The sequence below is a fragment of the Leucoraja erinacea genome, chromosome 28 (genome assembly GCF_028641065.1).
Source record: "Leucoraja erinacea ecotype New England chromosome 28, Leri_hhj_1, whole genome shotgun sequence".
NCBI classification, from domain to species: Eukaryota; Metazoa; Chordata; class Chondrichthyes; order Rajiformes; family Rajidae; genus Leucoraja; species Leucoraja erinaceus.
This window is the reverse complement of record NC_073404.1, coordinates 12,397,642-12,411,597: the sequence shown is the minus strand read 5'-3', so window position 1 is coordinate 12,411,597 and position 13,956 is coordinate 12,397,642. Positions and strand designations below refer to the sequence as shown.

At 49.8% G+C, this 13,956-nt stretch overlaps 1 protein-coding gene across 2 annotated transcripts in view; it reads right to left on the bottom strand.

Annotated features, from left to right (window-relative positions):
- LOC129710603 (vitronectin-like) overlaps window positions 1–12,426 on the bottom strand; it is a 34,569-nt gene extending 22,143 nt beyond the window's left edge. Inside the window, exons 1-6 of one of the 2 annotated variants that reach the window (XM_055657730.1) lie at window positions 12,226–12,426; window positions 10,095–10,211; window positions 7,815–8,132; window positions 6,384–6,523; window positions 5,696–5,852; window positions 2,222–2,383 (exon numbers count right to left, since the gene is read on the bottom strand). In XM_055657730.1, the coding sequence (XP_055513705.1) occupies window positions 2,222–2,383; window positions 5,696–5,852; window positions 6,384–6,523; window positions 7,815–8,132; window positions 10,095–10,211; window positions 12,226–12,331 (1,000 nt within the window). In that variant the 5' untranslated portion in view covers window positions 12,332–12,426. The remainder of the gene's footprint in view (window positions 1–2,221; window positions 2,384–5,695; window positions 5,853–6,383; window positions 6,524–7,814; window positions 8,133–10,094; window positions 10,212–12,225) is intronic. The other variant, XM_055657729.1, reaches the window with a different exon arrangement.
- Window positions 12,427–13,956: the final 1,530 nt, after the last annotated feature.

Sequence of the window (13,956 nt, the reverse complement as noted above, 5' to 3'; positions counted from 1 at the left end):
CGCAGAGTAATCGCTTCTCCTGTCACTCCCCGGCACGGTCCGCCCGTCCCTGGGCCATCGCGTCTTTACTGGAGCTGAGGGAGGCCAGCGGAGGTCTCCAAACGGACACAATTTTCGGAGGGAGCGGAAGCGGCCCGTCGTGGAGTCGGAGATGTCGCCAAATGGAAAGCGGTGAATCTGATCCTGGCGGAGGAGAGCGTCCAGCGCCCGCTGTGAATCCCAAACACACCGCCATCGCAACGCCCCGCAGCTCCAGCCCCTTCCCCTCCGGTACTGCTGCCTCCCCCGTGACCCCCCCCCCCCTTCCCCCATAGCTCTTCGCCCATCTTTTCTCCGAGCTTTCCCCCCCGCCCCCGGCCTCACGCCGGCGCAGCCGTGTCTGCTGGTGCTTCCGGGCCGATCCGAGGCCTGGCTCTGAGGGCGGCGATGGCTGATGCTCCTCCAGGGCACACAACAAGGGAGGGGAGTGGCAACCGCGAGATCCTGGGGTGGGGGAGGGGGGGGGGTAGAGGGAAAGGAGGTGAGCAGGGAGGGGAGAGGAGTTATGGAGGAAGGGACAGAGTGACTGAGGGTAGGGGAAAGGAGAGGGAGGGAGAGGTGAGGGAGGTATTGGGGAGGGTAGAAGGAGAGGGAGGAGGCGAGGGGGGAGAGTGGGGGAGGAAGGAAAGTAGAGGGAGAGGAGGGGGGAGTGGGGGAGGTAGGGAGCGGGGAATAGAGGGTGAGGAGGGATAGTGGGGGGAATAGAGGTGAGGAGTGGGGGACAGAGGGATAGGAGGGGGGCAGGGAGGGGAGAAGAGTTATGGAGGGAGGGCGTGACTGAGGGTAGGGGGTGAGAGGTGAGGGGAGGAGAGGGGAAAGAAGAGGGAGGGTGAAGAGGGGGAGAGAGTGTTCGGGATGAGTGGAAATGAGCTGAGCCTGTGCAGTTGAGGGCTATGGCTGAGTGGTGGAATATTGCCTTGTGGGGACCAAGCCTCCTGTGTGACAGGGACCCAACAGGTCCCATTTAGACTAATATCTAAACTTTCCAATCCATGTACCTGTCCAAGTGTCTTTGGAATTATGTTATTGTATCTTCCTCACTACCTTCGCCAGCATCTCCTTCCTTATACCCACCACCCGCTGTGTGAAAAAGTTGCCTCTCAGGTTCCTCATAAATCTTTCCCTTCCCACCTTTAACTTATGTCGTCTAGTTCTTGATTTCCCTACGCTAGGTAATACACTCTGCATTCACCCTAAACAAGTTGGTCAAGATTTTATACACCTCTATAAGATTACCCCTCGGCCTCCTGCGCTGTTTGGGTCAGTTCCCTTCTGTCTAAGAGCCGTAGAGCAGCAGATATCACAGAGGAGTAGTGAGGGAGGGTCTCACAGAAGTCATGTCGGAGAGAGGAGGACTTCTTAGACATATCTTGAAGAGATTATGCAGTGGTGCAGAAAAATGAAGCTGCTGGAAACTTGCATAAAACTCAAAATGCTGGAGTAACTCAGTGGGTCAGTCAGTATTTGTGGAGTCCCAACCTGAAACATCACCAATCCATATCCTCCAGAGGTAGACACAAAATGTTGGAGTAACTCAGTTGGTGAGGCAGCATCTCTGGAGAGAAGGAATGGGTGATGTCAGGGAAGGGGGCGGGACAAAGATAGAATGTAGGAGGAGACAGTAAGACGGGTGGGAGAACTTGGGAAGTGGGAGGGCATGGAGAGACAAAGCAAGGGCTATCGGAAGTTAGGATATACCTCACTCACTTACGGACCCCAACTGCACATTATCCAACGCCAGATCCACGCCCTCAATAAACGCTTCTCGGGACCATGTCCTCCAGAGATTCTGCCTGACCTGTTGAGTTACTCCCAACACTTTGTGTTTTGTGGGAAAACAGACGGATGGGAAACCATGTGCATTACTTATCCCAGGTAAAAGAAAGGGATTGAAGGAAAATGCAGCAAATTGAAGAAATGCAAAAGCGGGCCTGAAAAAGCAGACGGTAAAAATACTGAGTTTGAAGAAGGGCTCAAGTCTGAAGGACGGTCCCGACCTGAAACATCACCTATCAATTCCCGCCACAAATGCTGCCTGACCTGCTGAGTTCCTCCAGCACTTTGTGTTTTACTGAAGCTGAAAGTAAAATGGGCCAAGAATAACACATAAGGAGAGATGTGAGAGAATTTTCAAGAGGCAATGCTAGAACACAAGGAGCAGAACAAACAGCTGCAGGTTTACCTCTGGAACCTCTGGAGATGGATCTAAAGAGCCTTGAGAAGTAGTCGTCCCAATTGTCAGGCATCAGGTAGGTGTACCTCTGGAAGGGGATGGAGATAGGTATCCCTACACATTCTGCCTGGGTGGGCTGATGTTCAAAGACATACTGCCAGTAATGATTGCCTGTGGAGGAAGATAGAGCATAGAACAGTACAGCAGAGGAACTGCCCTTCAGCCCACAATTATGCCAATAGACAATAGGTGCAGGAGTAGGCCATTCGGCCCTTCGAGCCAGCACCGCCATTCAATGTGATCATGGCTGATCATCCCCTATCTGTACCCCGTTCCTGGCTTCTCCCCATGTCCCCTGACTCCGCTATCGTTAAGAGCCCTATCTAGCTCTCTCTTGAAAACATCCAGAGAAACTGCATCCTCCTCCCTCTGAGGCAGAGAATTCCACAGACTCACAACTCTGTGAGAAAAAATGTTTCCTCGTCTCCGTTCTAAATGGCTTATTCTTAAACTGTGGCCCCTGGTTCTGGACTCCCCCAACATCGGGAACATATTTCCTGCCTCTAGCATGTCCAAACCCTTAACAATCTTATAGGTTTCAATAAGATTCCCTCTCATCCTTCTAAACTCCAAAGTGTACAAGCCCAGCTGCTCCATTCTCTCGGCATATGACAGTTCCGCTATCCCGGGAATTAACCTTGTAATCCTACGCTGCATTCCCTCAATAGCAAGAATGTCCTTCCTCAAATTAGGGGACCAAAACTGCACACAATACTCCCAGTGTAGTCTCACTAGGGCTCTGTATAACTGCAGAAGGACCTCTTTGCTCCTATACTCGACTCTCTTGTTATAAAGGACAACATGCCATTTGCTTTCTTCACTGCCTGCTGTACCTGCATGCTTGCTTTCATAGACTGATGAATAAGGACCCCCAGATCCCTTTGTACTTCACCTTTTCCCAATTTGACACCATTTAGATAGTAATCTGCCTTACTGTTTTTTATACCAAAGTGGATAATCTCACATTTATCCACAATAAACTTCATCAGCCATGCATTTGCCCACTCCCCAAACTGTCCAAGTCACCCTGCATTCTCATAGCATCCTCCTCACAGTTCACACTGCCACCCAGCTTTGTGTCATCTGCAAATGTGCTAATGTTACTTTGAATCCCTTCATCCAAATCATTGATTTATATTGGTAAATAGCTGTGGTCCCAGCACCGAGCCTTGCGGTACCCCACTAGTCACTGCCTGCCATTCTGAAAGGGACCCGTTAATCCCTACTCTTTGTTCCTGTCTGCCAACCAATTTTCTATCCATGTCAGCACTCTACCCCCAATACCATGTGCACTAATTTTGCCCACTAATCTCCGATGTGGGACCTAATCAAATGCTTTCTGAAAGTCCATCTACACTACATCCACTGGCTCTCCTTTGTCCATTTTCCTAGTTGCATCATAAATTTCCAGAAGTTCCCCTTCGTAAATCCATGCTGACTCGGACCGATCCTGTTACTGCTATCCAGAATTACCTTCTCCCTTTATAGTCCAATACGAGCTGCTCTAAGAATCCATCACGGAGGCACTCTACAAAGTCCCTTTCTTGGGATCCAGTACCAACCTGATTTTCTCAGTCTACCTAGGATAACAACCACAGCATTACCTTTGCTACATGCCAATTTTAACTTCTGATTCTACTTGCACCCTATGTCCAGGCTACTGTTTGGGGGCCTGTAGATAAGTCCCATTAGGGTATTTTTACCCTTACAATTCCTTAGTTCTATCCATACTGACTCCACATCTCCTGTTTCAATGTCACCCCTTGCAAGGGACTGCATTTCATTCCTCACCAACAGAGCTACCCCACCCCCTCTGCCCACCTGTCTGTCTTTTCGATAGGAGGTATACCCTTGAATATTCAGTTCCCAGCCCTGGCCCTCTTGCAGCCATGTCTGTAATTCCCACAACATCAAACTTGCCAATTTCTAACTGAGCCTCAAGCTCGTCCACTTTATTTCTTACACTTCGTGCATTCATATAGAACACTATGACCTCTGTATTCTGGTCCCCCCCTCGCACCACTCACAATTGGCCCTGACCTTACTGTTTTATCCCTTCTCAAACTTTCCTTCCCATTAATTCGCGAATCTTTTATAATTTTTCCTGTAGTCACGTCCCCTTCAACTCCATCTTTATAGTCCCAATTTGTCAATCTACTCCCCTCCACTATTTAATTTAAACCCACATATGTAGCCCTAGCAAACCTGCCTGCCAGAATGTTGGTCCCCCTCCAGTTAAGGTGTAACCCATCCCTTTGTACAGGTCACCCCTACCCCAGAAAAGATCCCAGTGGTCTATAAATCTAAATCCTTTCTCCCTGCACCAGCCTCTCAGCCATACATTCAGATCCCCTGTCCCCTGTTCCTGTCCTCACTAGCACAAGTTACTGGAAGCAATCCAGAGATAACCACCTTGGAAGTCCTGCCTTTCAGTCTTCTTCCCAACTCTGAACTCATGTTGGGGAACCTCCTTCCTCTTATTACTAATGTCGTTTGTGCCACGTGCCCAACTACTGCCGGCTGTTCACCTTCTCTCTCGAGGATGTTCTGAATTCGGCTTGTGACATCCTGAACCCTGGCACCAGGGAGGCAACAGACCATCCTCGCGTCTCGTCTGCCACCACAGAATCTCCTGTCTGCTCCTCGGACAATGGAGTCACCCACCACTGTGGCTCTGCCCGACGTCGGTCTTGCCGGTTGAGTCCCATCTCTAGGATTGGAGCCACCGATGTGTCCGCCGCTCGGACTGGAAACATCGTCTCCCCCAACAGTTCGCAAGAGGGTGTACCTGTTTTCATTAGACACAGCCACCTGGGTCTCCCGCACTGCACGATTACCACCCTTTCTCTCAGTCACACACCTTGGTTCTTCCCATATCCTCGGCTTGACAACCTCACTGTAGGTCGTCCAGGAAACTCATTTTCCCAGATGGCCCTGAGGTCATCCAGCTGCTTTTCCAGTGCCCCAACATGGCCCTTCAGGACCTGAAGCTGGACACACTTGCCACAGTTGTAGCAGCCAGAGGCTCCATCCGTGCCCATGCCAAACATGATGCCGAAGTAAGTAGTTTCCACCGCCGACACATGATGTATATTCCTCCATTACCTGCATATCAATGTGCCTATCTAAAAGTCTCCAAGCACCACTGTCGTATCTGCCTTAACCACCACTAGCAGCTAGTTACAGAAACCCACCACTCTCTATGTTATAGAAAACCCTGTCCCATACATCCTCCTTAAATTTTGCCTCTCTCAAGTTATAGCTGTGCCCTCTAGTCTTTGATATTTCCATCTTGGGTAAAAGGTTCTGACTTTCTATGACTCTCATAATTGAATATATTTTTTATCAGGCAAAGCTAACAAGCTGAATTCTGTTGCATCTGCCATTAGCTCATGGAACTGATGCGCAGAATCCCCATCTTACCCTTGAAGAAATAAACTCGCTCCTTCCCACGGATGCCGGATGCAGCAATGGCCAGGGCTGCATCGAGATGGGTCGGAATTCCTGGGAAGCCATCCTTGATTGGCCTGGGAAAGCCGTCCTCCATGATCCCATTGTTGAAACGCCAGTACATCATGCCCTGCGGGATGAGCAAGAGGTTCCACAGAGGCACCACCTCAACACGCACCACCCACACGCACCACCTCAACACGCACCACCTCAACACACACAACACGCAGTATGTCAACATACCTCAGAGGTAAAGAGCCAGAGACCATCACCGCTCCTCCCCTCAGGTGAGGCAAAGCAGTTCATGGGAACTTATGTGATCGCCCACACCTCCCTCTTCACCGCCCCAACACACACGTCTCAATACACATTGTACCAACACACCATCCCAATGCACAATCTCCCAACACACCACTCACTGCCGTCCCAGCAGACACCATTCCAGCAGACATTACCCAACATGCACTGCCCCAACAGATCCCTCAGTCTGGGTGGGGTGACCAATAGTTGACCCTCAACCTTATCCTTGTTTATCTACTTTACCAACTCCTCCCATAGTTCACTGTGGAGCTCAATAAATGCAACATGAAGCAGCAACTGCAGCTCAAACACAGAAACAACAACAACCAGTCCGGCCCCATCAGTCCCTCATTCAGCAGACCTTGAACAGGTAGGTCAGTCCCTCGCAGTTTATTCGAGTGAAGGCAGCATCGATGGGGCCCTGCAAGCCCCACACATCCAGAATCTGTTTGGGATATCCAGCAACAACACCTTTCTTATCCAGTTCATAAAAATATTGTCCTGGGGAGAGAGGAAGAGAATGGGTCAGAGTGAAGCTCCGTCTGCACCGTCCCATCACACACGCCCAGGGTCAGGCCTTGACACCACCTGACGAGGGGAGCGGTCCCCAGTGGAGGTCTCTCTACAAGGGAGTCCTCCCCCTTTACATCGGGGACCTGGGGTGGAGAGTGTTGCACAAAGCCGTGGCCTGTAATAGGTATTTGAGCCGGTTCACGGACTCTTCCCCTGCTTGTCATTTCTGCGGTGAGGAAGAGACCGTGTTCCATGTGTACATAGAGTGTGAGAGGTTGCAGCCACTGTTCGAGTATCTGAAGGGGCTGCTCCTCAAGTTTTGGCTACATTTTAGCCCAACGCTATTAATTTATGGGCACCCGGTACAGAGGGGGGAGGGTCGGGAGGGAGGAGGGGGTCTCCCTGTCGGTCTGCTCCTGGGCATGGCCAAGATGGCCATTTGCGGGTCCAGGCAGCGGGCAGTCGATGGCCGCACAGCGGTCGGCTGCCTGCCCCTTTTCCGGGGTTACGTCCGAGCTCGCGTGTCCCTAGAAACGGAACACGCGGTGTCCATGGGGACTGTGGAGGCCTTCTGTGAATGCTGGTCACCACAGGAGGTTGAATATAGGAGGTTGAGCTCCCCCTCCATCTCCTGCACCGTCTGGGGGAGGTGATGTCAGAATTCACCCCAAGTCCACTCCATCTACGGAAAAACAGCCTCGACCTCCAGATGCAGCTAGACAATGGGGTGGGCAGTGTCCAACCCGACTGCCTTCCCCTCTCCGGGAACGGGTGTCATTGGCTCTCTGGATGCCTGTAAGAAACGGTGGGAGCCAAAGACATGGCAGTGTGTTGGGACAACATTTGACTGTTTTGTCTTTGACATATAAACATCAGAGTAAAAGAGGTTCTCTTCTGCCGAGGTGAGTGGAGTGAAGGGGGTGGAACATTTTCCCCAGGATTAGAACGATAAAGACTAGAGAGCATAGCATCAAAGAGAAATGTGTGGGTATAGTTTTTTTTAATACAGAGGGAAGTGGGGAAGCATCTGGAAGGTGGTGGTGGTGGTGGAGGCAGATAAGATAGTGGGGTTTCAGAGGTTTTCAGATAAACACATGGATATATAGAGAATGGAGGGATATGGATCAGGTGCAGGCAGAGATTTATCTTGACATCATGTTTGGCACAGACATTGTTTGCTAAAGGGCCTGCTCCTGTGCTGTACTGTTCTATGATCTGTAAATGATGAGATCCGGCCCGAGGGGCTGAATGGTCTTGAATGCCGGAGCACACAGCTTACCCTTGAAAGCAAAGATCGATCCATTCTTGAGGTCGGTGAATGCATCAAAAGGCTTTACACTGAGACACACGTTGCCAGACACAGGATTGTGGGTGGGCACCAGTTCTGTGCTCCACTCCTGAGTGGGTTCCTGTTCATGGGTGGGCTGTGGTTCATAGGTGGGCTCTGGTTCATGGGTGGGTTCCTGTTCCACATCTGGTTGCAGTCTAGGATTCATATCTGAATACACTTCATCCGTGACGTTAGTCTGGAAGTCAGAGTCATGCGTGTCAATATCATCAACATCTTCCTCAGGAATGGCAAAGACATCTCCACGTGCTGACAACAGAACAAAAGATTGTTATCAACTCTACCAAGTCTATCATTCCTCACAGAGTGAAGCTCCCTCTACACTGTACCACCATGCATGCATTGGTATTGACAAGGGGAAGGACATGGATGAGTGTGAGATCAGAGAGGGGTATGCCGATATTCTAGGGCCTGTCGATATTGGGGAGCAGGAGATGTGCCTCTGGAAAGGTGGATAAATCCCCAGGGCTAGATGGAATCTATCCCAGATTACTGAGGAAGGCAAAGGAGGAAATTGCTGGGACCTTGACTGATATTTGTAACCACAATAGTTAAGGTGAGCTGCTGGAAGTCCGTATAATAGCCAATGCTGTTTAAGATGGCCAGTGAGCCTATACATGTGGAGGGGAAATTATTAGAGAAGATTTGTGACAGGATTTAATCATATCTGTGCGAGCATCTATGCGTCATTTATTAATTTGCCTCTGTACTCCATAATTTGAGATTTGTAATAGAAAAAAATCACATGTGGTTAAAGTATTTCATTTACATGACAAAACAATGTCATGTAAATGAAAGTAGTCATGTTTAGTGTTTTGTTGCATGTCCTTTGCATGCAATGACTACTTGAAGTCTACGATTCATGGACGTCACCAGTTGCTGGGTGTCTTCTCTGGTGATGCTCTGCCAGGCCTGTATTGCAGGCATCTTTAGCTAATGCATGCTTTGGGGGCTAGTCCCCTTCAGTTTTCTCTTCAGTATATAAAAGCATGTTCAATTGGGTTCAGATCGGATGATTGGCTTTCTTACTCAAGAATTTACCATTTTTTAGCTTGGAAAACTCCTTTGTTGCTTTAGCAGTATGTTTGAGATCATTGTCTTGCTGTGGAATGAACCGCCGGCCAATGAGTTTTGAGGCATTTGTTTGAACTTGAGCAGATAGGATGTGTCTGTACACTTCAGAAATCATTGTACTACTACCGTTAGCAGTTGTATCATCAATGAAAATAAGTGAGCCAGTTCCTTCAGCAGCCATATATGCCCAGGCAGTAACACCACCACCACTGTGTATCACAGATGAGGTGGTATCCTTTGGATCTTGGGCAGTTCCTTCTCTCCTCCATACTTTGCTCTTGCCATCACTCTAATGTAAGTTAATCTTCATCTCATCTGTCCACAATCCCTTTTTTCCAGATCTGTGGTTGCTCTTTTAAGTACTTCTTGGCAATCTGTAACCCGGACGTCCTATTTTTGCGGCTAACCAGTGGTTCGTATCTTGCAGTGTAGCCTCTGTATTTCTGTTCATCAAGTCTTCTGTGGACAATGGTCATTGATAAATCCACACCTGAAGAGTGTTTCTGATCTGTTGGACAGGGGTTTTTTTTCTTTTGTCATCAGCTTGGCCTATCAGTCCCTTTGCGAATAGTAAGCTCACTAGTGCTCTCTTACTTCCTAACAATGATTTTGGTAAGTATAAAGTTTAGCTGATGTCTCTAACAGTTTCATTATTGTTTCTCAGTCCCATAAAGGCTTCTTTGACTTTCATTGGCACAATTTTGGTCCTCATGTTGACAAACAGCAATAAAAGTTTCCAAAGGTGATGGAAAAACTGGAGCAAAGACTTGGTGCTGAGAGCTCACTTATACCTGCATTAAAGAGGCAATTAAACACACCTGAGCAATTACAAACGCTTGTGAAGCCATTTGTCCCAAACATTATGGTGCTCTGAAATGGGGGAGCTATGTATAAATACAGCTGTCATTTCTACATGGTGAAACCAAAATGTATAAAAATGCCACTTTAACCACATGTGATTTTTTTCTATTACAAAGTCAAATTGTGGAGTACAGAGGGAAATAGATAGATGATGGATCTTTGTCCCAAACATTATGGAGTTGATGTGTGAGACTGTGTCGGAGGGTGTAACGTGCATTAATGTACATGACGATGTGTACGCAGTTTAATTGAGGTGTGTGTTTGGAAGCGGTTTACTTTTCACACAGACGGTGTAGTAGTCCCTGCAGCAGGTGCTGTAGAAGGCACAGACGGCATCACACTGGCATTTCACCATCGGCTGGAAGCCCACATCGCACCGGCCGGCACAGGATTCTGCAGAACACAACACAGGACACTCACCAACCCATGTTCAACAGTCAGGATGTCAACAGCTTCAGATCTCCCCCCGCCACGGTGCAGCAATCCCTCATCTGTCTCCCACAGCGCGGCGCTCCAGTGTCAGGAGCAAGAGAGACGGAGAGGGAGAAACAAATAAAGAGAGAGGCAAGGATGAAGTGATAGAAACAGACAGACAGATTGAGGAAGAGAGAGTCAGAGAGAATGAAAGGCAGAGAGGAGAGAGCCTGAGTGCCCACAGTTTAGCATTCCATGCTACCCCACCGCCAGCACTCTCTGCCCTGCGACCACTGAAGGTGATCCCAGGAACTATAGACATTCCCTTATTCTTCCCTCTTGTAGGAATGTAACATGTCCTTGAAGATCTCATATTGTCTCTTTACAGATATTCCTACCAATCCTCAGTCACATTGTTGTTCGCTCTTCCCTAAGTTCAACACTTGAGGAAAGTAGGCTTCCCATCAGGGGAGAACCGGTCTGACTTAAGTAGGCCGTCGTTGTCACTGGATACCTGAACAGGTCATCAATTGCTCGCAGAGACCAGGCGACAAACTGGAGGAAGAGTTCGAGTTACCTTTGTCTGCCACTACGGCATCAAGGGCCGAGAAGGAGAGAAAGACCATCAGTAGCTCCATTGCTGAGCTCTGCCAGACTCTGGAATGGTTTTTCATGATTTACCCTGCTTGTATTTGTGTTGTTGGGGGACATTTGTTTGAACTATTCTGTTGACCTGCTGTGACGTTCAGCAAAAGGCAGCAGCCCATCGATTTTTTATGTTGTGTAAATAGATATAGATATGCCATTTATTGTCACTATATATGTACAATGAGATTAAAAGCAGCTCGTACTCAGTGCATACATATAATTTAGTACAAAAAACAAGAAACAGAAAACAAAAACAAAAGGGAGGGGGGGGATAGGTGCACAATTCTGCGGCGCTATATACATATCTATGAAGGCAAAATGGTGAAGGATGAATAGGTAGTATTCTTAGGCAGATGTTTAAAGATTATATTACATATTTAAAAATGTTTTTAAAAAATATTAAAAATTACAGTTACAATACACATTAGTTCCAAATTTCAGTACGTGGATAGAATAGATGGAAGTCCGGGTGTTGGGCTGTGAAGTCAGTGCATGTGTGAATTAAGAGTAGTTATGATTTTCGGAAAACAACTATTCCTGAGTCTATTTGTCCTAGATTTGATGCACCTATAGCGCCTTCCAGACGTTCGAACAGTCCAAACGCAGGATGGGAGCTGTCCTTAATGATATTCTTTGCCCTGCTAAGGCAGCGGGAGGTGTAAATATCCATCAGGGAGGGGAGAGGGCAACCAATGATCTTCTGTGCTGTCCTAGTTACCCTCTGAAGCCTCTCCCTGTCTGCCATGGTGCAGCTGCCGTACCATGCTCTAATGCAGTATGTGAGCAGGCTCTCGATGGACGAGCGGTAGAAGGTCAGCAGCAGGTTAGAGTCCAGGTTGTGCTTCCTGAGAACCCTCAGGAAGTGCAGCCGCTGCTGAGCCTTCTTGATGACCGCTGTCATGTTGTCTGTCCAGGAGATATCAGCAGCGATAAGGACGCCGAGAAACCGGAAGGTGTTGACCCTCTCCACACACTCGCCGTTGATATGTAGGGGGACTAAGTCGGTGCTGTGCCTCCTGAAGTCGACAATGAGCTCTTTTGTTTTCCTGGTGTTCAGAGCCAGATTGTTTTCTGAGCACCAGGTTGTCAACTTCAGGACTTCCTCTCTGTAGGCTGCCTCGTCTCCCTTTGAAATAAGTCCGACTACAGTAGTGTCGTCAGCAAATTTGACGATGCGGTTGTTGTTGTGGGCCGGACTACAGTCGTAGGTGTAGAGACAGTATAGGAGGTAGCTTAGCTCACGAAAATTATGAAGATTTAGAAAATAAGCTTTCTTCTCGTTGACCCACTTATGTGTTATAAGAGGGGAACTCGAGTGGTCTCTCTGAGGGAGGGAAGTCCTCACCTCCAACTGACACCAGTGACCTTCGTTCATGACCTCTACTTCCGGCTCCCTGAGCATGGGGAAGCATTCGCTCCACCCCTAACGTTTCCACACGATAACCTCTCATTCTTGATGAGTTTTGTCCCAACCTGCTCAATTCTTCTTTAATACAGTCATAGAGCTATACAGCATGGAAACCTTTTTCCCTGCTGTCCAAGTTGGCATTCTGTGATTGTCCTATTTGCCTGCCCATAATGCTCTAAATCCTTCCTATCTATGTATCTGCCAAATGTCTTTTCAAAGTCAGAATTCCCGTTCTATAGCTTGCGCTGGCTAGTCTCTAATCCCAGAGTTCTTCTCTGCAATCCCTCAAATGAGACCAATGCTTCCTCAAATGAGACCAATGCTTCTCCAAACCCTTTGCAATGAAGGTCGACATTACATAAATCTTGCTGTCCTTGCAATTTGATGTCACAGGGAACTGTAGATGCTGAAACCTTGTGCACACAAAGTGCAGGAGCAACTCAGCGGGTCACACGTTTGCAGCATGAAAAAAAAACAGCTCTCACCCATAGAATGTTGGTGAACGTTCCATCGTGTGATGTCACAATGCCCAATGCTCACAGAACTCCAATCGAAATGGTTCAATTTACATATGCCTTTGCACCAGCCCCAGCCCCAGCCCCTCCCACCCCCGCAGCCTGTGTCGAATCGCGTCATCATGTGTGTGGGAATAGAGAAAGAGGATTGGGGGTGATAGGAAATGGGGAACAGATGGACTGTCCCTACCCCCCCCCCCCTCCCCACTATTCCCCCTCTCACCCCCCACCCTCCACACTCTTCCCCCCCCTCCCTCCCCTACCCCATCTCCCTCTCCCCCCTCTCCCCCCCCCCCCTTCCCCTACCCTTCTGTCCCTCTTCCACCACTCCCCCTACCCCTCTCCCCCTACCTCCCTCCCCACTCTTCCACTTCTCACCCCCCCTGCCCCTCCCACTCTCCCTCTCCCCACTCTTCCCCTCTCTCTCCCCCACCCCTCCCTCCCCCTCTTCTCTCCCTCCCCCTCCCCACCCTTCCTCCTCTCCCTCCCCATACCCCCCACCACCACTCCCCCTCCCCCATCCCTTTATCCTCCTGTCCCCCACCCCTCTCTCCTTCCCCTCCATCTCCCCTCCTCACCCTTCTTCCCCCTCCTCCTTCCCTCCTCATCCCACCCCACCCTCTCTCTCCCCCCCCCCCCCTTCTCCTCCACTCTTCCCCCTCCCTCCTCTACCCAATCTCCCTAATCCCCTCCCTCCCCCACACGTCCCCCCCCTCCCCATCCCTCCTCCTCCCGTTCCCCCTTCCCTTTCTCCCCCCCCGCCCCTTCCCTCTCCCCTCCCTCACCCCTCTAACCCATCTCCCCTCCTCCCCTCCTTCCGCCCCCCCCCCACCTCTCTTCCCCTCCCCTCCCCCTCTCCTCCCCCTCCCCCTCACCCCCCCCCATCCCTTTCATCCCCCACCCTCCTCTTCCCTCTCCCCCCCCTCCTTCTTCCCTCTCTCCCCCCCCCCTTCTCCCACTCTTCCCCCCACTCTTCCCCCCTACCGCCACACTCTTCATCATCTCTCTCCTACCCCCACACATCATCCCCCCTCCCCCCCTCTCTCCCCTACCCCATCTCCCCCTCCCTCCCCACTCTTCACCCTCTCTCCCCCTCCCTCCAGACTCTTCCCCTTTCTCCCCTACCCCATCTCCCTCCTGCCCTCCCTGCTCC